The sequence below is a fragment of the Danio rerio genome, chromosome 7 (assembly GCF_052040795.2).
Source record: "Danio rerio strain M-AB ecotype USA chromosome 7, GRCz13ab, whole genome shotgun sequence".
NCBI lineage: Eukaryota > Metazoa > Chordata > Actinopteri > Cypriniformes > Danionidae > Danio > Danio rerio.
In genome coordinates, this window is record NC_141027.1 from 41,233,222 (window position 1) to 41,259,106 (window position 25,885).

Here is a 25,885-nt window from a genome sequence, read left to right on the forward strand (position 1 = left end):
CCTGTGGTAGAACGTGAACTACTTAAAAGGTATAGTATGTAAATGTAAGATGATAAATAAATAGTGGTGCAAAATAAAGGATGAAAGGGGGGTAGGGTGAGGTGGAGTAAACAATTCTGAGGTAGAATGGGAGACGTATACGATATGTAAATGTAAGATGACAAAAAGTAGAGCGAAAACAGTTCTGAGGCTGAACGAGAGATTTATACAAGATGTATATAATTAGATGTGTATTGCATAAAGTCTGCTCCATGTGTGTGCATGTATAGTGTCTGTGCGAGTGAGTTGAGGATGGTAAAATTTGGAAGGAGGTGTAAAAATGTTTTCTTTAAAACAAGTAAAAGTATCTGCCTGTAGGGGAAGTAAAAAAAAATCTTATTTTCACTATAAAATGTAGATATTTGGACTAGAAACAAGACAAAAATTCTGAGTAAGAAAAACTTTTTTGTTGTTGTTGCATAAATCGTATGAATTCCATAGTGATTAAATTTAATTCTGTAGCTCTTGGTCAACTTTAATTCCGAGTCAACATTGCCTATCTTGCAATGTGATTATTGTAAACGTGCACTTTGTGAAATCAATGATATATTGTGCAGCCCTACTGTTTATTGATCAATGTTTATTTGTAAATAAGATTAAATGTGTTCATCTAGGGCTGGGCGATAAATCAATTTTCTTTTAAGCTCATGCATTGCTCCCCTCTAAGTTACAGTAGTTTCTCAGCATATTTGCGCTAGAAACAAACAAACAACATGGCACCGAGCAGAGAAGAACTAAAATTAAAAAGCACATTGCCACAACAAACACATAAGCGATACACCCGCCATGACACACACGCATTCACAATGAGACACATGCATTTGAACGTGCCCATGCCACAAATTGTCTTTCTCATTGAAGTTATGGATATTTCTCACTAAGAATTGATGGATAAGACAATTATTGGACAAGATGAGCATATGAAAGGAACTTTTACCGATCTAATGTTGGAATTCAACGTTGCTGTTTCTGGATGAATTACTTGACCTAGCCGTAGAGATGTTAGTTCATTACTCGGTATTGTGAACATCGACACTGTGACAAAACACAAATGTTACAACAGCCCTATTTTTATCATATAAAACAATTGCATCCCAGGGCTGCAATTTAAGGATCTATTTAAGGATCTATCAAAAAAATCTGATATTTTTAAATATTTAAAAAATATTTCGTTTTTTTGTAACAAATATTGCAATATACTGTATTTACAATGTCACTAGATTACTTGAAAATTGCTATTTGGTCAGGATTTATTAAATAAAAGATTTATTATTAATTAGTTAATTATGCATAAAAATGTAAAAAAATGTTACTCTTTCAGGCATTAAAAACCTGCGCAAATGATAAACTTTCACTCCATTACAGTTAAACTCTGCTATACCATCACAATTGTCATGTGTTCTGACATGTTTCTCCTGGTCACCTAATTCATAAAAATTGGTATTATTTATGTAATCTCTACGAAAACTGACGAGTCATAGTATTGGATTTCTTTAAAAAATATCTTCATTTGTGTTTCGGGGGTGAACAAAAATTTTGAAAAGTTACAAAGATGAGTAACTGATGCCAGTGTGTTTTCATGGCAGGGAATATAAAACATTTACTTATTAAAAAATGTATTATGTGCTGGTATTTTAAGCTGCTGGTGTATAATAAAATGTAAAATAAAATGCATAATCAATGTATTTAAATTACATGTCAATGCACAGGCATGCCATCCATCTTTACGAACAGACGCGTGCCATCAAATGGCCCAGGTTGGCTTTTGACCCAACTAAATGCAGCAGCCATCCACGCTGGAGGATTCCTAGTGCTATAAGCCAGTTGCTCCCTCACCACTTACTGAACATACAATTCACTTTTGCTCCAAGCGAAACCCTGGGTCCGTTGTCAGTGAGTGATTTACAAGGCCACGGTTATATCAGTAAACAGCAGCGAGTGTTTGGAATATCTGACTCAACATGAGCGCTCAGGCAGATGTGCAGGAAGGCGCTCTGCTGTGACTGACTGACACACGTTAGCACTGTATTTGTCCCCTGAGAACGGACGACTGTACAGAGACGGCAGCGCGCGGAAAAGGCCAAGGGATCTTCATCTCTCCTGCTTCAGCCTGTCAATATCATCGCACCTGGCACTCTGTTCCATATCATTACTGCTCCCGCTCTCTTCCAAAACAGCTACTGGTCCCCTGGGAAAAGCGGTGACACAGCTGAGCCATAGCAGAAACCAAACCTGCCGTCTTTACTAGTGCTGAAGCGCCGAGGAGAGAGCCACTTACAGCAGCTCTTCATGACAGCCACAAAGAGCCAATGATAACTTCAACAAACGGCCCGAGTGTATTGTATATTCTGGACAGCACTACACAAGATTAGAAGAAATAAACAACAGTGCAGATAAAATAAATGAATAAATATGATAACCATATCTGCGTTTAAGTGATTTTCAGTCAATATTATGGGCTATTTCAGGCCTTTTTTCACTTTCCGACAATGGCAGGAAGGTTTTCAGTGCAAATTCAACAAAATGAAGATCCTGTAAATGTAAAAGATGTCTTGTGTTTACACAACCGCTCAAAACTCTACAGAGAGCAGTGTTTCCCACAGGTTTGAAATATACTTGTGGTGGTAGCTGGATTGAAACATACCTTTTACCCACATCACATAAATGGTAAACTATAAGTGACAAAAAAAAACAATTTGATTTTTAACTCTTTTTATTATCTCTTTTTAACTTTTTCTTTTCAATGGGTTAAAGTAAAAAAAAAAAAAAGACTGTTGAAATAAATATAAAAACTCCACTCTTTCTCTTTTGTGCTATTTAGGAGCCATGTGCACCCACTGACAGGTCAAATCTGCTCAAATCCCTCTCTCTCTCATTCAAGTTTCGATTGCTTTATTGGCATCACATTTTGTACAGTACTGCCAAAGCATTTCAGATGTATAAAATAAGTGATATATCGACAACAAATGATAAAATATCCAGCAAAAGAGACATAAATTACAAAAAAGGAATAAAAATCTCTAAAAGTTATAATACTTACAAAAATGTAGATTATTTAAAGGTTCAGGACACCCCGGAGAACTTTTTTTTATATTAACAGATGTGTGTGTGTTGAGCATCAGTTAAGACAATGTTAGCACCTGTCAGCTTTAATTGTGGGAAAAACTGGATAATTTTGTGATTTTGTCAGCTAATTTCAGCTTCCGGGTTTAAAATGATTTTTGGGGCGGGATCAAAATTGGCGACGTAGCGCAGAACTGCAAGTGCAATGATGACACGTCGGTTTCTCATTATTATTCATAGCGGAGTTTTCTTATCCTTTGAGAAGAGTCGGCTGCTTAATTATTCATGAGACCTGCCAGTGTCAAGCCCGAGCTGAGAGACACGGAAACCACGGCACAGTATTTAGCCTTTCATGAAGGCTCATATGCGTTTGTTTCCATCATCCACGGGGTTTGTTGCATGTTTTCCCCCGCAATCTTGTCAGGGCCGATCATACAGCAAAGCTGTGTGTGTGATGCAAGCATTTTTGTCGGGAGAGCAGCACGAGAATTAGAGAAAAGCGGACGCTGTCTTTTATCAGGAGTTCGTTCACATTCAGACACATCACTGTGCTGCTGTGTTTGCCTAAATCCTCCAGATTACCAGCAGGGTTAATGGTTAAAATAGACGGGTCAGGAGACCTGCTGCACTGAGTCTGCTGGATACAGGGATTGAGGGAGAAGTCCTCATTTATAGTGTTTACATAAACACACTTATCTTTATAATGATATAAATTGTGGTTGTCTGTATATGAAATTAAGAATAACAAATGTAGCAGGGCATTAAATCACTGTTCATTTCTTTGCATTTTAACTTTGTAAACTATTAACTCATGCGTCTCCTCTTTGTGTCTCATTTTGTGAGCTAACTGACAACAGTAGTTATTCGCTCCCCTTCTCCCCTGCTGGCCACGCCCACTCCTGCCCGATGCTTGCGGAGCTCCACGCCCATTAATCATGCATCTTTTGAAAAAATTCTGAAGTAGACTTTAACCAAAAGAGGGGGGTGTCATGGCCCTTTAAATAATAGAAATGAGTTGGGCAGCACGATGGCGCAGTGGTTAGCACTGTTGCTTAACAGCTAGAAGGTCGCTGGTTCAAGCCTCGACTGGGTCAGTTAAGCCTGATTTATACTTCTGCGTCAGATGACCGGCGTAACCCACGGCGCATGCAACGCGCGTGGCTGTGCATTTATACTTCTGCGCGCTGTCTCTGTCGGTCTGCATTAACATTTCCGAAACGCTAGTTGGCAGTAAGGTGTAACTGTTCCTCTGTGTCGAGTTTCTTCGGTGCTTTTTAGCTTTTCCTGAACACTTCCTGGATGTACAAGTGGCTCAAACTCGCTCATTTTGAGGCAGGAACCGGCGGACGTGCAACAACTTTAACTATGAGGTAAACACAAAACAAAACTTTCCATCCGGAGCTCCTTCACGGGACTCCACACTTGTAAACAATCGCTCGCGCCATTCGCGCGGCTCTTGGTCCCGCCCAGACTCATCAGCACTACCAAGCTGACCAATCACAGAGCTTACACTACACGCCGTTGCGACGTGTAGTTACATTTTTTAAGAGGTGCACGTCAGTGACGGCGACGGCCACGGCGAAGGGCTATGTGTCAGCGCCGTAGCAAACGCCGGCGTTTGACGGAGAAGTATAAATCAGCCTTTAGCATTTCTGTGTGGCGTTTGCAAGTTCTCCCCACGTTGGCGTGGATTTCCTCTGGGTGCTCTAGTTTTCCCCACAAGTCCAGAGACAAGCGGTACAGGTGAATTGGGTAAGCTAAATTGTCTGTAGTGTATGTGTAAGAATGAGAGTGTATGGATGTTTTTCACTGATGGGTTGCAGCTGAAAGGGCATCAGCAGCGTAAAACATATGCTGGATAAGTTGGCAATTCATTCTGCTGATTAATGAACGGACAAAGCCGAAAAGAAATTACCCATTTCTAATGGTGTACAAATAATCTGCAGCCAATTTAGATGTAATTTATTTAGCAAAGTTTAGTAAAGTCGTTTAGATTCAAGATTTATTTAATGTCTCTCTGGCTATTGTAACTGTGCGCATAAAATTAACTACAGCTTAGAAAACGAAGGTAAAATCATATCCCAAACATTTTAGCAGATTTAGAAACCTCAGCCGGACGCAAAAAGGTGTGGGTCTCTGTGGGTCTGCAGAGCACACGAGTTCTCACACACACAGAATGAGCATTAAGAAACGGGTAAAAGAGAGATTTTCCACTACTTAATTGCTTGCAGAATGCAGATGTTGGTTTACATTGAGCGGATAAAAAAAAAAGTGTAAAAGGATGATAATAATAGTTGAAAAAAATGTGCCGCAAAATATGCTTGGGCGGTCGTTAATATACCCGAGCGGTCTGCCCAAGTAAAGTCTGTGTGGGAAGCACCAGAGAGTAAGACATTTTATAACATAGGAAGAGTAGGAATAGGAAAATAGGACTACCATTTCGATACAAAAATATAGAAGGTGTTTAAATCCACAAATCACCAACATTCATCATGGTTCTACTATAGAAACACTAATGGTAACTTATAATATTGCGGATTAAGGTAGCAGTGTAAATATTTATAACAGTATTTTTGTTAAGTTAGATTTGACGTTTTGGTGAGGTGCCATAATTGTGGCTATCATAGTCTATGACTAAATAAGGAAAGGCTGTTGCAATTTCTACAGATAGTACTATTTTTGCTAAAGAAACATGTAATTTGCATTCCAACTCAAGCTACTATATGACTGTATTAGTGTATTTATTTACTAAAAGAAAATTTATGAGACTGTTCTATCAAATTAGGTGCTGGTGCCTCCATCTGTAGAAACCTAGTGGCACTGATGCCAGTGCTCTCAAAGTTTTTTCAGAAGCTTTGCAGATAAGAAGGAAATTTGACCCAAGCCCCCATGAACCTGTTAAATGGCTTTCTGGCAAGTGTTGTCCTTTTCAAAAACAGTAAAAAATGGCTAGCAAAAATTCACAATTATAACTTATGATTGTATAATCTGATGATAATCAGATTTAGTAACGATGCTTAAATTTAAACTTATAAAAATGCCAAGCATCAAATATACTGATTTGGACATAACCTGAAAGCACCATTAGTACCAGAGCTTAGTGTCATCTCTTCAAAATGGCATTGTGCACCTGTCCAATTAAGGGCTTGTGAGAGTAATCCTGATTCAATGTCATACCCGGTTCGTTTGGTTTGTCACGCCACGGCCAGCCTGTTGTTGATTTTGTACACCACCAGTTGCCATGGTAACTTTCCTGATGGGACCAAGCCTCTGTTGGGGGATAGGCCGACCAATTGGTGGTTGCTGTTGCTGTGAGGGAGCAGTGCTGGGACTGGCATCTGCCTGCTGAACACAGAGAAGACACATCTTACAAACCACACAAAGAAAATCCCAGATTAACAAACATCAGACCATCAGTCTGAACTGGACAGAACTGGCAAAATATGAGATACTGAAGTTGAGCATTCTTTTTTTCCTAAAGAATTGTGCCTATTTTTATTATTTTTTTTTAATGTACAGAATGTTATGAGCATACTTTAATAAACAGGAAAAACACAGTTTTTGATCCCATTTTACATTAAGTAGCCTTAATTACAATGTACTGATATTTAAATTAATCATTTAGTACAACACATTAAAGTACATACATGTTTTTACATTGTACTAATATTTTAAAAACAATATGCTTAAAATTAAATCTGAAATAAATTTCTGTTTTTACATTTAGAAATATACTGTTTACCCACACCTTACCTTTAAAAAAACCTACCCATACTTCAGACCTATCCCTAACCTTACCCATATCCTACCTCAAGAAAAGTTCTGGTGCTTTTCAATACTATATGAACACAATAAGTACATAGTAATAAAGGCCACAATATAAAGTGGGACCGATTGTCTGATACAATTTAAATAATTCACGCTGAAAACAATCAGACTTTAAAACACTATGAATGAATGAAAACATCTGCAGATGTTCTGTTTCTTATTTGCTGTTGTCATTTTCCATTTGTCTCTACTCCTGCCATTAGTATTTATTTATTCTGAGGCTCTAGGTCCACCTTTGGGCTTGGTCTAGCCAATAGTACAACAGCACCTCCTAGGGAGCTAGGTAAAAAGATACGCGCATAAAATGAACAAAAGTGAATAAAAAGTAAGGACCATTTGATTGGTCAAATTGTGCAAAACAAACTCTCTGTGAAATAAATATTGCATTTACTATTATCACCATAACAATATTTTTTCAATAAATTCTGCAGCCCAACAGAAATGCAGAACAACAGACAACACTACTCCAAGAGGTGATGTGATCTGATTTCAGGATGCTAATTACAGGATAAAATATAGCTGAGTTTATTAAACATCTTCCAGAAAACTGGTGACCGCACCTCTGAGTATAAATGTCATGGACTGGGGATAAAGAGAACTGTTTCCTCAGCTTTCAAAGTGTTTGTGTTATCTGACAGCGGCTGGCAGTCTTCAGATGTTGAAGGCCTTGAAAATTTAAACGCTCTCATCATCGTTTAATGGTGCACTCACACTATGCTATTTGAACCATGCCCAGACAAGTGTGAGTGCTTCAAATCAGGCACAGTGCGGTTCAGTTGGCTGGCCCTGACCAGGTTGGAAGAGGTGTGCCAGAGTGCAGTTGGGCTGCGGTGCGGTACGCTTGTAGTGTGAGTGCAAAGCATGCCTGAGCCCGAAACTGAAGACAAGACTTGACTTTTAGGAGACTAAAATTGATAATTCATATGGATTTATTAATCATTCTTACTTTTCAATGAACACGAACTGTCATAGTTTATTAAAGACACTAACCCCTCGCCACACATCAGCTCCACCTTCATCAAACCTTCTAATATGTCCAGCATGAGGACTTTGTGAACATGTACGCCAAAGGTGGTGGATCTATTCAGCAAAATATTTGAAAGAGTCACTGCATCCCAAATGACTAAAAATAGTACAAAACAATATAACTAAAGCAATCTCCACTGTGCTGAGCAAGAGCAATTCTCTTACTGTTAAACTGAACAGTGCATCAACTATGACGCAAGCATGCTCAGATTTGAAAGGTAAAGATCTAGTGTGAGTGCAGGCTGTCACTTGGGAGAGGGACAATCGTGCTTCGGCACGGTTCAAGCCAACTGCAGCTAGTGTGAGTACCCCCCCCCCAAAGGTTCCAATCACCTCAATACTTTCTTGTGACCACAGATAACACATCATCTCAAGAGCTTTTTTTATATATATTTAATGAATGATTTTGTTCTTCTCAAATTTGTCATTGGTGAGAACTAAATACCTACCCAGGCCCGTTCCCCAGATCGTTTGAGAGGTGTGAGTGCTTTAAATCGCGCTGAGGCGCAGTTCACTTGGCCGGCCCTGGCCCGGTTGGAAGAGGTGTGCCAGAGCGCTGTTCACTTGAGCTTTGGTGTGGTACGCTTGTAGTGTGAGTGCAAAGCACGCCTGAGCCCGAAATTGAAGACGAGAATTGACTCTTAAAGGACTGTTTTATATGCGTTTATTAATCATTCTTGCTGTTCAGTGAACGCAAACTGTCGTAGATTATTGAAGAGGCAAGCTTGTTTATGAGCACCAAAAGTGGCTGATCTGTTTAGCGAAATATTTGAAAGCGTGTCACTGCATATCAAACGACTTAAACGATATAACTAATCTCCACTGTGCTGAGCGAAAGCACTTACTGAACAGCGCATCATCGATGATGTAAGCGTGCTCAGGCCCAAATGTAATATGAGTGCGGGCCGTGGGGGGAAACGGGAGTGGGGACAAGCATACTTCGGCCCACATCAAGGCAACTGTACATAGTGTGACTACGCCCTAATTCTGTATCTCAGAAAATTAGTGATCATTGACAATCTGTTGACAATGTTGAATATTATGTTAAATAAATAGGTTTCATGAACATGACAATGACCCTGAAAAAGAAAATAGAGATCTCAGTAAATTATTTGCACTGACTGATAAACAAACAATTGCTCAGCACGATTCAAAAATCACTTCTTTTTGGTCAAATACACAAAAATATATCAAATTTTAGTTTATGTCATGTCTTGAGTAAATGTAAGAAGTTCAGCGACAAATCTTATGATTATTAAATTGTATCCATGCATTATGGCTTAATATGACAAACCTGCTCCAGTCTGTCATTGATGATAATCTAAAAAGAAGGGTTCATTTATTAAAAGTGCAGTAGGAGATTGTCTATAGGCATGGGCCGGTATAAGATTCTGACGGCATGATAACCTTGAATAAAAATATCACGGTTTCACGGTATCACAGTATTGTGGTTACTGCTCTAAAATATATTCTTTTTAAATGTCGTTAAAAACGTTTTTCCAAATTGAAAATAATATATTTAATTTTTTGAAAGATTTATAATACTTTGGAACAGTAAACATGTCAGGCTAAATAATTCAAATGAATAATTGGCTTCTTTTGTCTTTATTTGTTTCAAAAGCAATGATTTCATTACAAGTTAAACCGGCATCTTTGATATTTTATGCTGAAGATACTGTTGTCCTAAAAAACTAAAAGAAAAATCTTACACATACCTTAGAAACGTTATTACAGGAAATGGTGGTTTTAAAACCTTGACTTTTCCAAACTGCGGTAAACCTGTAGTAAAATTGTCGTCCCATGCCTAGTCTTCAGAAACATTTTTTGTTGTGTTGGTAGAAATTCTCTTCACATTCCAATAGTACAGATTAAAGTAAATTGTCTTAATGTATTCATACGTATTTTTCTATTCTGGGTAAGGCATTAAACAAAAAAATTTTAATCCAATAAAACATGTGTTAGGGCAATAATTGCCATAATTCTGATAGGTAGCCCAAACTGTCTGTCAACAAATGTAGATTTGTACATTTGCACAGCCCTTCAGGCAAACAGATCTGTCGTTTACACGTGCACATGCACATGCAAGAGTGACAGTGGTGAAAACAAATGCTCAACCAAAACTTACTAAAATCTTAAATCAATTTTGGAGTTAGTTTTGTATACTGGATGAAGAATGACACCATGGCTGAAGTATTTCTGCTAGACAGGTAATGTTCTATTATAAAACTATTGTAGTCATGTAAAGCTGATGTAGATTGCATTATGCTATGAATGGGTTATATGCACAGACGTGTTGTTCAGCCACTGAAATTTTCAGCCGAAAGATTGATGTGACTATTTTCAGTTTCATAAGGGACCTTTTACAGCATCGATAATGTAGATTTTTTTTTAGTTTAACAATAAAACATAAGTCATTAATGCCATTCCACCTAGTCAGCTTTACAGAGGTAAAGTTGAAGTTGGTGAAGTTGGTTTTATATTCACATTGATTCATTTTTGAACTATGACAACCTGTGACATGCTCCCTATATTGTTCAACATAGTAATTTGAATATTCAGTCTAAAATAGCATGTAAGTATGGCTTAGTAATAAGTGTAATTCCTGCATGCCACCAGCCAACCACTAAGTATAGTCGCTTTAGGACAATGTGTGAGAGAGTGAGACTAGCGATCCTTGCATACATGAAATATTGCACATACAACTAAAAACATGCTAGATATAATACAGTTTTTCATTCAGAATTGAAATATTATAAAGTACTATAAAGATTTCTAACTAGCGAATGTCATGAACTAGTGGGTTTGTTTTCTATCGTCTTTATGGTGCGTGTTCATGATTTCAGGAGGACTGCAGGGGAGGGACTGTGTTTTCAAAGCTATTATGCTAACGGTTAGCTTTTTGGCAAATAACCTAATGCACCGTTAACATTGACTGAACTGCTATAGCTAGTGCTCAAAATCATATTCAAATATCAAAATTTCTTAATGATTTCTTGAATGCCTTGTATGTTATTTTGGTTGTACTCTTTTAACCGTATCATTGTTAAAATATAAAAAGAAAAACATGAAGAACATTCGACTTATACCGTCTACCACAGAGAGAATCAAACATCAGCATATAGTCCTCATCCGACAGCAAACCTGAATATATTCAACACAATCCCTATAAACATTCCTTCAGTCTACAACAAAGACATAATTGCCAAAGCAGCTAAGCTCATCCTTTTCCCCTCATCTGTCTTTTTCTAAACCGTGTGCATTATCTCTATTCTGTCTGTCTCCATCTGAGGGGGTTAATGGATTAATCCAACTCAATACAAAATCCACACCTTCAGATTACATCTATCAGATGCTCCGCAGCAATACACCGGGGCGGGGTGACGACATTTGACAAGTCCCTCCCCCTCCCCCACCCAGCCCGTCACCTCCATCCCCCATGCTGCTTTTGTACGGTGCAGGCTTTTGTATTCTTGCTGATGAAAATTTAATTTGCTCTTATCAGTGCGGCTAAGCTGGAAGAAATACAAATCCGCCCAAACCGGCATCTCTCTTTCTCCCGGACTCTCGCAGGTATTATTACACCCATATCAACATAGACGAGAAAGATTAATTGCAGATGTCCCCGGACTGACACCTATTCTAACACACTTCAATGATGAGCTGATGGATGGATAAAGCGAGAGGCGAGACGAGATAGATGAAGAGAGTAACATGGAGCGAGCACAAGTTAGAAGGGAGAACAAGAAAGAGAGATAACATTGTCAGGCGGCTGAGGTTGACAGCAGGAGAAGAGAAGCACCTAGAGGATCAGCTTCTTTCGGTCTGACAGACCCTCCCCCTTCTTCCTCTTTGTCAGTCAGAGCCACGGCACTTCAGATAGCTGCGTGTAGCTTTCTATTAACTAAGTTGACACACAGTTATCTTCATTCACAGAGATCTGGCAGTCAAAGGAGATATTTAGCTTCGCTTCAGGCAGAAGACTGGAAAAGGATGTTTTCTCCTCATTCAACGAACAAATCATCTCTTAGAGGCCATAAATCATCCTTGGGTCCTCCTTTCCTTGGTTGAGATGCATAAAATGCCCTGTCAGAACGACCTCAAACTCTAGACTTAAATGTAAAATGATTGGCGAAACCGATAGAAACCTCCATTTGGTCTTGCTTAACTTGCCTCGTAAAATTGCTGCTCGACTTGAAGAAGATACAAACCTTTACAATGTCTGGATCTGCTATCACTCAGAGTAAAGACGCAAATGCCAAGCATCTCACTTTAATGACAGCAGGATGGTGCCATTTATGGCCACAAAAGGTAAAAGTGTTCTGTCAATTAAATCCCAGTATGAAGACTACCATCGCTATCGATTCTTTCAAAAAGAGAAATTTGCTACATACCTTAAAACAGTTTTGAGCTCTAAAAACTTTACTGGTCGAAAAAGTAGACGTCATGACTTTTACAGTAATTGGAAATCCTCTTGTCTTTGAGGTAGACTCTTTTATTAATTCTATCAAGGTGACAACTACTTCAAGAAAACCGGCAAAGACAAAAAGAGTCAAAATATTCTGTGGCACATGAACTTTAAAGATCACATCTAGAGTTTAAATAGGTTACAAATTCACTCACCTCTCCCTGAAGCTTAACTACACGCACTTTCTGTGGAACTTGTGGTGATTCAACACTGTTGGTTCTTTGCATCACTGTTCTTTTTCCACCGGGCTGAGGCTGACCCAGGCCATGCCCTTCTACTGGCTTGGTTTGAGCACCAACACCCTGTGCAGCCGGTCGTTGAGTGTTTTGTGGGGCGATGGTCCTCTTCTGCAATGGTTGATATTGGCCCTGCAGGTTGGCATTAGGACCAGTACTCTGTGGCTTCTGTGGCCCAGACCACCCTGAAGCAGGTGCCTGAGGTTTAGTGTTCAACAGACGTGTCTTAACATTGGGACGAGGGGAATTGACGATGGGCGAAGGGTTCTGTGGGGTTCCGTTAGAGATCAGGGAAGGGACCGGCTGAGGGGGTTGAGCTGTAGGGGGCTGTGTGGTGTTCTGTGTTGGTTGAGTCTGGTTTGGAAGTTGGCCGCCAATTCGTTCCAACAGTTCCTTTTTGCGCTCACCAGCTTGCTGCTGCCTGCGCAGCTCTTTGCGTCGAAGGACCTCTTCTCGCAAACGTTTCTGTTCTTCGATCTTTAGTCTGTATTGCCGTGTCTCCTCATCTTCATCTGGGTTCTAAACAAGGACGAATTTAAATTCTGGATGAATAAAAGAAGACTTCTTTTGGCTTTATGCAAAAACATTTCAGTCTAGTGAGCATATGCACGAGACCAAGGTTGCTTGTGGTTACTTACACATTCTAGACAAAGTCTAGCTGCAATTGCATTATCTACATATCCAGTTTAAGTCAGAATTATTAGCCCCTTTTTGAATTTTTTTTTCTTTTTAAATTTTCCCAGATGATGTTTAACTGAGCAATGAAATTTTCACAGTATGACTGATAATATTTTTTCTTTTGGAGAAAGTCTTATTTGTTCTATTTTGGCTAGAACAAAAGCAGTTTTTATTTATTTATTTTTTTTACAAACATTTAAAGTCAAAATCATAATATCCTTTAAACTATATATTTTTTCCATAGTCTACAGAACAAACCATCGATATACAATAACTTACCCAATTACTCTAACCTGCCTAGTTAACCTAATTAACCTAGTTAAGACTTTAAATGTCACTTTAAGCTGTATAGAAGTGCCCTAAAAATATCTAGTTAAATATTATTTACCATCATCATGGCAAAGATAAAATAAATCAGTCATTAGAAATGAGTTATTAAAACTAGTACGTTCAGAAATGAAAATAATCTTGTCTCTGTTAAACAGAAATTTGGGGAAAAAAATAAACAGGGGGGGATAATAATTCAGGGGGGTTAATAATTCTGACTTCAATTGTACATAGATATACAACTGTAATATTTGGTTTGTTTGTTTTTTGGACCAGTGTTACCTAGGCCTGCCCCAATAGTCGACTAAACTTGTAAAAGAGAAGATGCTTGGTCAACCCAAATGTTTCAGACACAGATTTTTTTTTTTTTACACTGGATATAGCAAAGTAAATCAAGTTGGCCATGGTTGACAGATTGCTAATTGCTGGTAACAGTACATGGGGCATGACATGAAAAAGCCAATCATTGACCACAAAACAGCAACTTTACATGCTCACTCAACCTATTGTTAAACTAAAAATTGTGTGCCATATGTTCAGTGCATGACAAATGGATGTGACCTGTGCAATAACTTGCTCTTATACACTAAATTTATTTCAACAAAAAACACTGCACTTTTGTAAAATGAAAGGGGTTTCACATGAAGCGATTGTGAAAGTGACATACTTTGATGATCATCTGTCTGTGGGTGCATTGTAAATTGACCTGACAACCCAACTATGCAATAGTTAAGAAATAATATTTGGTGGACATATACAGTTGAAGTCAGAATTATTAGACCCTTTTTTCATTTTTTTTCTTTTGTAAATATTTCCTAAATGATGCTTAGCAGAGAATGGAAATTTTCATAGTATGTCTGATAATATTTTTTCTTCTGTTTCATTTTGGCTAGAATAAAAGCAATTTTTTTTTAATATTCAATTTAAGGTCTAAATTATTAGCCCCATTTAACTATATATTTTTTTCTCGATAGCCTACAGAACAAACCATCGTCATATATAACTTGCCTAATTACCCTAACCTGCCTAGTTAACCTAATTAACAGAGTTAAGCCTTTAATTGTCACTTTAAGTTGTATAGAAGTGTATTGAAAAATATCTAGCAATATATTTACTGAATTTACTGTCATCATGACAATGATAAAATAAATCAATTATTAGAAATGAGTTATTAAAACTATTATGTTTAGAAATGTGTAAGAAATTGGGCAAAAAATAAACAAGGGGGCTAATAATTCAGGGGGACTAATAATTCTGACTTCAACTGAATGTATACAGAGAGAGTTAAATCACTGAATAAAACATATATATACTTTTGTGCAAATGAGCTTATTATAATTAGGTAACAGTGTCTGTGTGAGGAACTAATTTCTTCCACTACAAATTAACATCTGAAGTTCACTGTAACAGCTGGGCAAAAGCCATCGCCAAAATAAAAACTTCACTTCAGAACACGTATTTAAATTCCTTAATTCTGCATATAGGTGAGTATCATGATGCCTTAGACATGAACAAACAGAGGATCGTGCTCAAAGCTGAAAATTAAAAAGCAGAACAGAATAAATAAATGTTTAAAAATCCACAGTTTTGTGTTTAAATGGTTTCAGCGTGTACAACAATTTGGTGCTCTTGTTTCTTAAAATGCTTTATAAATAAATGTTGACTTGACTTGAAATTATTTGAAAGCTAAACTACTACGTTCTTGCCTAAACTATAGTGAGTCTGCATGAGACTCGCTGTGGTTGGAGAGATGCCCACAGAGGAAGAGACTGGATCATTGCTGATACTCATAGAATGCTGATTTCGGCCAATCAAATTTAAGAAAATAAAACAAATTTTTTCATAAACTTGAACATGTCTAATTTACGTCTATGTAAACAACTGCTATTTTGTAAAGAACTTTAAAAACATCAAGCAGCTCCCAGTATTACCTGTGGAGTGGTGCTTGACTGTGCAGCTGGTTGCGCTTTCTTTATCTCGGGCACTCTGGGCTGCAGCGGTGCTCTGGCGGAGCCTTGCCCTTGTGCTAAAGGTCCAACCTTTCCTGCTGGTCCAGAACGAGCAACGGGCCCTTGCCTAACATTTTGTGTTGCCTTGGTAACTGGTTTTGCTTGCCCACTAGGCACTGATGGGCAGGTATTATTGTTACTAGTAGCAATGGGCAGCTCCCGAAGGTTGCTGTTGCGCTGAGGAGGAATCTGCTGCAGTGGAGAAGGCGGCGTCTGAAGAAAAGCAGGAGAAGTTCAGAAAAACGGGTTGATGTTCAGGAGTGAAAATGAATTCACTGACAGCAGTTTTGCTCTAGTGTAGTGAACTGCTTTGCATGAATGAAATATAACTTAATAAGCAGCATCAAAAACACGAAGTGCTTACCATTCTGGGTCTGGCATGGTTGTTACGCTGCTGGTTGCCCTGTGGCCGGGACTGCATCTGTCTATGGCCACTCGAAATCGATTGGCGGAAATGGGGCTGGGAGAGGTGTTGGTCCCGTGGGTGGTGTTGGTGGTGAGTTTGATGTTGGGGTGGAGGCTGGGAGTGAAGCAAGGCCTGGGGGGGTAAGTCCTGTCTGTGTTGCTGGTGCTGCTGGTGCAAGGGCTGATGGGTAAGTTGCGGATCATGGTGCAGGGGCTGCTGCAGTAGACCCTTTAAATAAAACAAAGAAATTAAATTAAACTAATTAAACAAACTCAAATGAGGATAAAATAATCAAATTTACATCTTAAGTGTACAAATGAGTTGGATCAAATGTCATAAAGCTTTCTTTTAAAAGGACATTTACACTAAAGCACAATCTAGTCAACAGGAGTAGAACTGAAGTCGGCACAATTTTACAGTACTTTACCTAAACAGTTAATTTGCTGTTCTTTTTCAATTTCATTTGTTTCTAAAATCACAATTTAATTCAATTTATTAGTAAAACCAAAGAAAATAAACAGTTTTAGGAGGAATGACATCTTTAAAAGAGCGACAGGTGTTTGATGTGTAACAACTAACCCAGTGACCTCAAATAACCATGAACTGACAAATACTGCTAACACAAGAGGGCAGTCTTGTCTGCTGCTTGCATGTAAAAGGGCAGGTTATCCTTACACAGCTTACACCACTTCTGCTTGCTTGTCTGTTTACACTTTCTGTGCCATCTACCCTACCATTCAAAGGTTTGGGGTCAGTAGGTTTTTTTTTATATAGAAAGATACCTTTTATTAAGCAAGTATGCATTAAATTGATCGTGACTGTCAGTAAAGACACATGCACAACCCAAACCTTAATGTAACACTGACATACTTCCTGAGCTAAATTAAGACAGCGAGTTTATGACCTCATAAAATACAGAAATATACAACGCATATATAATGACACATTTTATTTCATGCTAGATTAACATGCAATGTTCACCATGTCAGCAAGGCCATGCTAATTTTTGGTATTTCAACTTACTCTCTGGCGTACCTGCATACCAAATGGCATGTGCTGGGGGCTAAAGGGGGGTCCCTGTTGCGGGGGTGAGAATGGCTGTCTGTGACCCACAAATCCACGGGGACCAGGGGGCCCTGGAGGACCTGCATGCTGCAGGGCTAGACTCTGAGGCCCTTGGTTCTGTCCGAGCCCCAAAGGACCAAATCCAGGACCTCCAAGTCCTCCCTGTGGAGGGAAATTCGGAGGGCCTTGCCCCGACATCGGAAGAACACTGTTATTCAAAAGGGGGGCAGGGCCTGGCTGGTCAAACATGTGCTGGCCTGAAAATCGCGGTTCTGAAAAAAAAATAAAAAAAATTTAATTTCTTAAACTTACACCATCCAATGGATGGAGGAATTGGTATTGAAGACAATGCAGGGCTCCAGTGTGATGTCACATTTAGGTTGACATCCTACAGCTTTCTAAAATGATTTGACCTTACCACCAGGGAAGAAGTGGTCTTGATCCTGATGATGTGGTGGTGGTGGTCCTCTCCATGGCTCCTGGGAAGGCAGAGGCCGCAGAGGTGGGCCAAAATTCCCCAGATGCTGCTGAAAATCAGGAGGAGCCTAGAGGATGAATAACAGCACAAATAAAATAAAAATTCACAGACTCCACAGAAAACACTCTTCACCAAACAGAAATATTATTGTTGATGGATGACTTTTAAAGCCAAAAAGCTTTACACTTCTTATCTTCGTTATTAAATGTGTTATTAAATGTAACACTTCATATTAAGATCATAAACATCCGCTTATGCCATTGAGAAACCTTTTCAGCAGAAAGAAAATGATTTGCATACACCCTTGAATATAAATCTATCCGTTCGCAGTGCTTACCTAACCCATTGCTCATAAAACTCAAAATCCCCTCTCTACCTTTCCAGAGGAAAAAAAGATAACGATCCTTACTAATCCTGCAGTTGAATGCGAATCCTCTCTCCTTTATTCTTTGAAAATATCCTTTGCTCTTAAGAAATTAGCCTTCCTTCAAAGGAGCCACACTCCAGCAAATTGTGATGCTTAGCACCTCTTTACTCATTATAAATGACTTAAGATGCAATCCAACTTTTAATCCACGTTTTCAGCCCTGATCTTTAGTCAGCCAGTGAGTGTCACCAAGGCCAGCCAAGTTGCTTAACAGAAAGTCAATCAGGCAGCTTAGCTAAGCAATGGACAGGAGGGAGCAAGGGAGAATCACATTGTTATTGTAGACTTCATTGCTCTATTCAAAAGGTCAGTTCCTGTAACACAATGGGAGCTTAAGTACATTCACAATACCTTTGCAAGTTTGCATTCGTTTGATAAAAGGAGCATGTCCTTTTGGGGGGCTAATCTTTCGTAAATACCCATGGATCTGCTCAATATGTAACCAGTTATGATCTGACTGGGAGATAGAAAGGGAGTAGGAAAGACAAATGCCAAGCATGGGCTGATGCCATTTAGAAGACAAGCCTCGGGTGTCTTAAAATACACTCTGCAACTTGTTCCTTTCTGCCGTTCTGGTATAAAAAAAAATCATGAAAGTTCAACATTAAGAAAAATGTACTGCACTACTTTACAAAATTCTGGAGACTACTAAGCTTTTAAAGGGAGAGTTCACCCAAATGTTTTTATTCTAATTATTTATTCAACCTTTACCTTTTCCAAACATTTGCAAACATTTGGTTACAAAGATTTTTTTTTAAATTCTGTTGAACATAAAAGAAGTTATACTGGCAACTGGTTTCTAACATTCTCCAAAAAATCCTTAGAAAAAATAACCTTATAAAGGCTTGTAAGAACTTGGTATTGAATAAATGGTAAGTAAATTAAAATCTTTAAGTGAACTGTGACTTTAAACAAAAAAAAAATAATTATGATTCAATCAACATTACTAACAAAGGAGAAATTTACACTTTTACCTTTCAAAATGATTTCTGCTATGACCAGTATTAAACATAAAATACAATATAAATATGTAGCATTGAGATTAATATTCAAAAACTCGAAAGTAGTAAATATTCATAGAGAAATTGCGGATCAGCCTATTGTAAGATGAGATGTGATCATATGCTAATGTATGATAATCAAGAGCCCAGAGGGCTAATGGACGCCGATTCCTGCAAAATGCCATTGGCATTTTTAATGGTGTCCTGTCTGTACCATACTGGCTGTGGGAGACAGACAGCTGGAAAAATGTCATTGTGAAACTTCTCTCTCATTCAGCAAGATCAGAAACGAAAACCGTTTTAAGAGTCCACGATGTCTCCAAACTAGTGGCCACACAGCACAAACAGCATGGACAAAAATGTGGATGGCATGGACATTTTAAACTTTTTATGAAATAAAGAGAAAGTGAATACACTTGATGCCATGAGAGTGATTTTAAAAAGTCATAAGGTATTAATTGATATGGAGTTACAAAAAGTATTTTCTAATAGTGTATAATACTTATAAATTGTTTATTAAATTGTATAAAAGAGATTTATCAATTATAACAAATTTAAAATGAAAAAAAAAATACATACAATTAGAAAATCACTTTCTAACTTTAAAAGAAAATATTGCACCTACAGTAGCACTGCATAGTGGTATCATGTTACTGCAACATGCAACTACAGCTCCAGTGGACAGCAACAATGAACAGAAAACCAAAGTATTTGTAACAGAGCGGAAAAAGAAGAGAATTGGGGAAACAGTTTATTTTATGGGGGTTTCTGATGGTCTCCTCCTTGGCAGTAATCACTTTATCCACAGTGCAGGCAGCTGCATGACGGTTCCTACATCCTTAAAGGGCTTTTATATCTGTTCTATGTTTTCACGGTCTCCATTTCAATTTCAACTGGCAGATCCTCCTCATATACCAGGACACTTTTAGAGAGTCGTTTCTTCCACACCGCACATGTTGCTTTCAGTGTCTATGACTCAGGCAGTTTCGACCGTAACACACAGCAGATTTATGCAGATTGAAATCACTTAATTCTAACTTAAAGCAACGTGAGGTTACTTACCGAGAGTCTCGGTGAAGCGATGTTAGGCCTTGGTTGGTTCTGCACAGGAGGCATTGAGGGAACTGAGATTAAATGGAAATAGAAAAAGCAGGAGTCAGACAGACAGAAAAAGGGATGCAGAACGAGAGAGTGGGTTGGCGTAACACAGACACCATAAAAGTCTCTTCTTGCCACGTGTCTAAACCATGGTTTGTCACAGCTGGTCACAGAGAGAGGGCTGTTCTGCTGATTAAACTCTGCATCTCTCTCTCGAGCAGACTGGGCCACCTAATGAGATAAACTGACAGTCAAAAGGAGTAATTTCGCCGTGAATCATTCCACCTTCGCAGATGTGTGCATTTCAGAAAGCTGGTTTAATGCTGATGGGCTGCCTACAGAGTGAAGGCCACACCAGAGGGAAAAAAACACTTAGAAGGACCTTGCTCTGTGAAAATGTGTGTAAGCATCAGCCGAAAGTGCTTAGCCTAAAAAAATGAACAAAGAAAAAGTACTTTATGAAGCCAAACATGCATCAAAGAATATAGATTTGAATCTGGGGCCATACCTTGCACAGGTGAGGATGATGGTCCTCTGAAGTGAGGGTTGATGTGAATGTTTTTGGGATGGTGCTGTTGGTGCTGCTGGTGTTGGTTGGGATGTGCATGCGAGTGTCGTGGTGGGGAGTTTAACTGTTGTGTTCTGGGGCCTGGTGAACGGTGACTCATATGTGGCATCAACATCTGCAGTGGCTGCTGAGCAATCGGAGTGCCTGGATCTGGAAACAGCCCAGGACCTCCAGAGCTTCTCGGGCCGGGCAGACGAGATTGATGATGGTGATGCTGAAGCGGAGGAGTCATTCTGAGCTGCTGCTTTAAAACGAGAGAGAGAAGCCAAGGATCATCAATCAATAACGTAAGCCTTCTCTCTTTCACCCCAAAAAAATCATTATCTTGTAGTGTTGTGACCTTGGGTCTCCAGACGACCCCTTTAATCAAGTAATCAATCATAAGAGCCAAGTGACTGGGACTGAATCTGAATTAAATGAGGAGTTTAAGACGAATACAAAATGTTCAAGCAGTCTCTCAAAAAACATACGTTGTGCCTCTGTGTCTCTGTTGATTTAACCTAAAAGGACATCACCTCATTTGAATTAAGTGAAGCAGTGAGTGTACTCAGATACACTCACTACAGTCTTTCTCTACACACAATATATTTATTAACTTACGATCAGATGAAGACATGTGCTTGATATGACAACTCATAGACAGGAGCGGAGGGGAATTCAATTAAATCATTATGGCAGTGAGTGCACTATATACTGCTGTCAGCACTGCAATGTAAAAGAACACATCAATGTCGAGGAATGACAAGTTGTGCCAAAAGCCAGGAAAGTCAGGCTTTTCTATAAAAGAAAATCAGCTTTAAAAAAAAAAAAAAAAAAAAGAGGTGCGAACGTTCGAACGAACAGCTCAAGCGCAAAGGGATTACACCCTCAACAGATATTTAATAATAAAATAAGCGCAGGAAGCTAAATCCTTCAGCAAAGTACAAATTTAATTTGGTGTAATGCTTCCTCAATGGACTCCCGCCAAGTTATTTGCCATAATCCATATATCAACATGGATAAGACAGGGAGTGAGAACGGTGATAATTGTCTTTTACTCGAAAGCAAACGGACTCTGCAAGGGTGAGACAAGAAAAAAAGTCAACGCAACATCTAAAACTGATCTTCAACCACCTAAAATAAAATCAAATGCCAAGCTTGCCTGAAATTAAAGTGCCTTTCAAAAGATTGTGGTCAGTAAGTTGTTTTTTCTTTGTTTCTTGAACCGGTCACTTATACTCATTAAAGTATATTTATAAATCAAAAATACAAAAAATTAAACAAATGCTATGACATTTTAAATAACTTTTATATTTGAGCATTTATTACACTTTAATAAACGGTGCCATTTAATAAAAATCAGTGCTCAGTATATGGAAATTGGCATTCTGTGACCCAAACTCAATGGTTTCCTCGTTTTCATGTAAATCCTTTGAGTATAAGGGGCGGTATACAGCAAATCAACACTTGGTCATTGGGCTTCATTGGTACATTCGTCACAGTCAGTCTGACTAGTTGCTTTGGTTTGTTTCCACGCATAACCTCTTGTCCGGTTAACGTCAGAACTCGTCAGCCCGATTAAGGCATGAAGAAACCAGCTGTAATTTTGCTACATTTCTCAAATATTTGTTAATCGATATGGATTATTAGATTATCAGACATTTTTGCAGGAACAAACTCTCAGAGTTGAGTGAAAGCTGCTATAATATTGGTACTAAATATTGCTTTGTTTACACTTTGCACGTGCACACTGGAAGTTCCGGTTTTGCCGTTCTGAACAAAAAACAGATACTGCCCCCCATGGTGCAAAAAGACACATCCTCTTGCACAGACGCAAGACATAAGACCTAAAGCCTGGTGAAAAACAGGCCTATCCAATCAAAATACAGACTGTTACATTGCACATGGGATTAATTATTAAATAGCATGCCCTTAACATTTGCATGTACTATGTGACATTATACATCAACTAGACCTGCTGAATCATCAGAAGTTCAGCTATTATTTTGAAATAAGGAGACACAGGAAGACAAATAAAGCCAAAGACTATAGGCTAAAGCCAACCACACCATGCCTTTACACCGTGTCTTTTCTATGCGCTGTGAAGCAATGAGGACAGATGCTAAATGCAGTGCGTTTTTTTTTGTTTGAAGCTTTTCATAATGCAAAATCCAGGCAATATGGATTATAAATTCATTCAGCTCCACCCCAAATAGGTATAAGGTCTGTTTAATTGTATCTTTTGGTAATTTAGCATGTATTTTGTAAAAATATCTATGTTTGCAATGAGGCAACAAAAACATGTATTTTGGAGTGAAATAACAAAACAATTTATTAAATGCCACCTGTTTATGCAAAGATTGATAATAATTATTGTTTTTCATACATGTTAAAACATTCAAAATACAACTATTAATACATCTCTCTCTGTCACTATTTTCGAGTATAATTCTAATTTAGCATTGATTTCATCAACAATGCAACTAAGGAGAAAAATTATTTTTTCTGGGTGATTAAAGATAGCTAAAATAAACCTCTTCACCACACTGGTGGATTTAACAAGGCATCTATTCAATTTCTTAAAATATATTTTGACAAATTAAGTATGATTTTGTTTTGCACATGTTTGTTTTTGTTTCATTTATATTTCGTTTTATTTCGATTTTGTGCTTGTGTTTGAGTGAAAGAGCAAGCAATGAGCTGCAGGAATTTTAAAGAAGACCTCATTAATATTCATGACTGTCCCAAACATGGTCAATACGGACCTTCTGGTCCTAGTGGATACATTCTGGGGTAATAAAATGTTATATAAAACCATATCTGCTGAATTTTTTAATTTACTAAAGCCTCAGTCTTACTGTGTAGATAAGAGAGAACAATTTAACTTATTGAATCAATGCACTATATGGCATATTTAAACACCAGCATTAGTGTAAATACAACATTTATATTTCAGAGGCTCCTATGTCATGTGCAAAGCTCCATGAAAAGCGAGGCTCAACATTCACACTTGTCTAGAAATACCTGTAAAATTGGCAATCTCAAAACAAGGCTGTCAGTTCAATGACACCTGTCTTTTCACTGAAAAAAATAAAAACCCACGCAATAAATGCACTCATAGGTTTTTCTAAAAGATTAGTTTTAAATGCATTTCCACAGGAATCACAACTGCAGGAAACAACTGCAATGAATGCTGATTGCTAATTTATGTGCACACAGTGATTGTCATGACAACAGCAGAGTATAAAAGCACAGTCTTACTGGCTGACTCAAAATTTTACCTTGTAAATGTGCATTTGTTCCTTCGGGGCTTGTCAGGATTATACGTTTACATGCGGACAATTCTACCTCCGCTCTCTTAATAGTCAATTAAGGGCAGGAGAAGCCTAGAAAACCCCTTGACACAGAATCACAATGGATAATAATCAGCATATATGCTATTCACTTATGCTGAGGCAAAGGTTTGGAATAAAAGCAAGTAGAACAATTGCTTATCAGTATTCCAGATTGAGAAGCAGGGTATTGTTCACTGCTCAGCCCAAAACAGTAGATGCCAACAATAACCAGACAATCAGTACCTAAATAGTATACAAATGGTCAGCGTTTCAGAAAATAAGAGTTAGTCCAATTTCACTAAACAGTGTACATGCATTAACGTAATTTATTAATTTATTAAGGTTTCTGTGGGTTTTACTAAAGTAATCTTAGGATTCTGGTACTCATACTGCTCAATTAAAGTGTTTCCTAAATTATAAAGTGTGATGTGGGGCTGCAACTAACAAGTATTCTTGATAAGTGATTAATACTGATTATTTCTTTGAAAATATAAATATTAGAGTCTAAGACAAAAACAACAGCTTGCTTTCCAATTTAAAATATACATTAAAAACAATTGCACCGACAAAATATTAAATTACAAGCAACACACTAAACTGAACACAACATTAATTATAATACACCTATTAACTATTAAGAGCATTTATTGTTACTGCTCTAATAAAAATTTAATGTCTAGCCAGATATATATATATATTATTATTATTATTATTATTATTTTATAAATCATCACAATTACATTGCTTCATTTACTGCATGTTGATACTCGTTCAGTGAAGTCTCTGAACAGGTGGGCCTTTAGGCAAAATAAAAATTGCCTTGTGACTTTCTAACATTTACAGATTAAGACTCAACTAGTTATGCTGAAGGGAACATGTCTGAAACACTTCAAACAGTACACAGCACATGTATGCCATGCCCATGTCAGGTCAAACTGCGTTACATTCTTATGAAGAACTTATTTGAAGAGCTTAAAGGATTCTCAAGTTTAAGACAACTTGGGTCATGAACTTTCCCCACAATTCCACCCAAGATGTTATATGTTCCTGTCATAGAAATGTGTTATTCACTAATGTAAAGTGACAAGACACACTCAATCAGTTATTTAAATCACTGTTACTTTCTCAATGGATTGCAATTAGATTAACTGATTTGGTTTTGCAGCCAAACTGTAAATATTTCCTATTAAACTGGTCAATTTGAATTCAACACTTAAACCTCCACATTATATTTTTATAGGTTTGTGTAAAGTAATTGATGCCTTTTGTTGACAACTTAAATAAACCTTTGCATTAATTATGTATTTACAGACGTTAAAAATTAAAGTGGATCAAATTGACCCCTTGGATAATAGGAAGGTTAAGCTTCTTCATCCACTGTCTAGAAATCATACATTCTTATGCACTAAATATAACCGCTAATAATTAGTCATTAATGGTTTAATTCTATACTAAATACAGCTGTCAAATCACATAGTTGAGCATTTGTGTTAAAGTCATTAGTCTTTTACCTGCATTCCTAAGTTCATTTGCATCAGTGGAGGCCTTTGCTCGTTTATTCTCCCTCGACCTCCAACTCCATCGCCGCGAAAACCTCCCATTCCAAACATGTGGAAATCATTTCTTCCTCCGAGTCCTCGACCTCCAGCTCCTCCTCTTCCTCTCATTCCACCTCTACCTTGCATTCCTCCTCTTCCTCCATCTCCATACGGTCCTCCTCTCCCTCGTCCTCCAAAACGACCCTGCTTTCTCTGACGCTCATTCTCCTCAAACTTCTGCAGGTCTGCTTTAGCTTCCTTAGAGAGCTCTGAAAGAGAAGAGAAATGAATGGCAAATGTCCTCATGAACAATCAAATA

General features: G+C 38.1%; 1 protein-coding gene across 8 annotated transcripts in view; it reads right to left on the reverse strand.

Moving 5' to 3' along the window:
- rbm33a (RNA binding motif protein 33a) overlaps positions 1-25,885 on the reverse strand; it is a 54,671-nt gene that overhangs the window by 9,022 nt on the left and 19,764 nt on the right. Inside the window, exons 8-16 of one of the 8 annotated variants that reach the window (XM_087261626.1) lie at positions 25,540-25,835; positions 20,655-20,955; positions 20,111-20,172; positions 17,561-17,687; positions 17,113-17,414; positions 16,036-16,305; positions 15,594-15,884; positions 12,577-13,176; positions 6,280-6,444 (exon numbers count right to left, since the gene is read on the reverse strand). In XM_087261626.1, coding sequence (XP_087117752.1) covers positions 6,280-6,444; positions 12,577-13,176; positions 15,594-15,884; positions 16,036-16,305; positions 17,113-17,414; positions 17,561-17,687; positions 20,111-20,172; positions 20,655-20,955; positions 25,540-25,835 — 2,414 coding nt within the window. Of the gene's footprint in view, positions 1-6,279; positions 6,448-12,576; positions 13,177-15,593; positions 15,885-16,035; positions 16,306-17,100; positions 17,415-17,560; positions 17,688-20,110; positions 20,173-20,654; positions 20,959-25,539; positions 25,836-25,885 lie in introns of all 8 variants that reach the window. The other 7 variants (XM_087261624.1, XM_087261622.1, XM_087261620.1 and 4 more) reach the window with 7 other exon arrangements.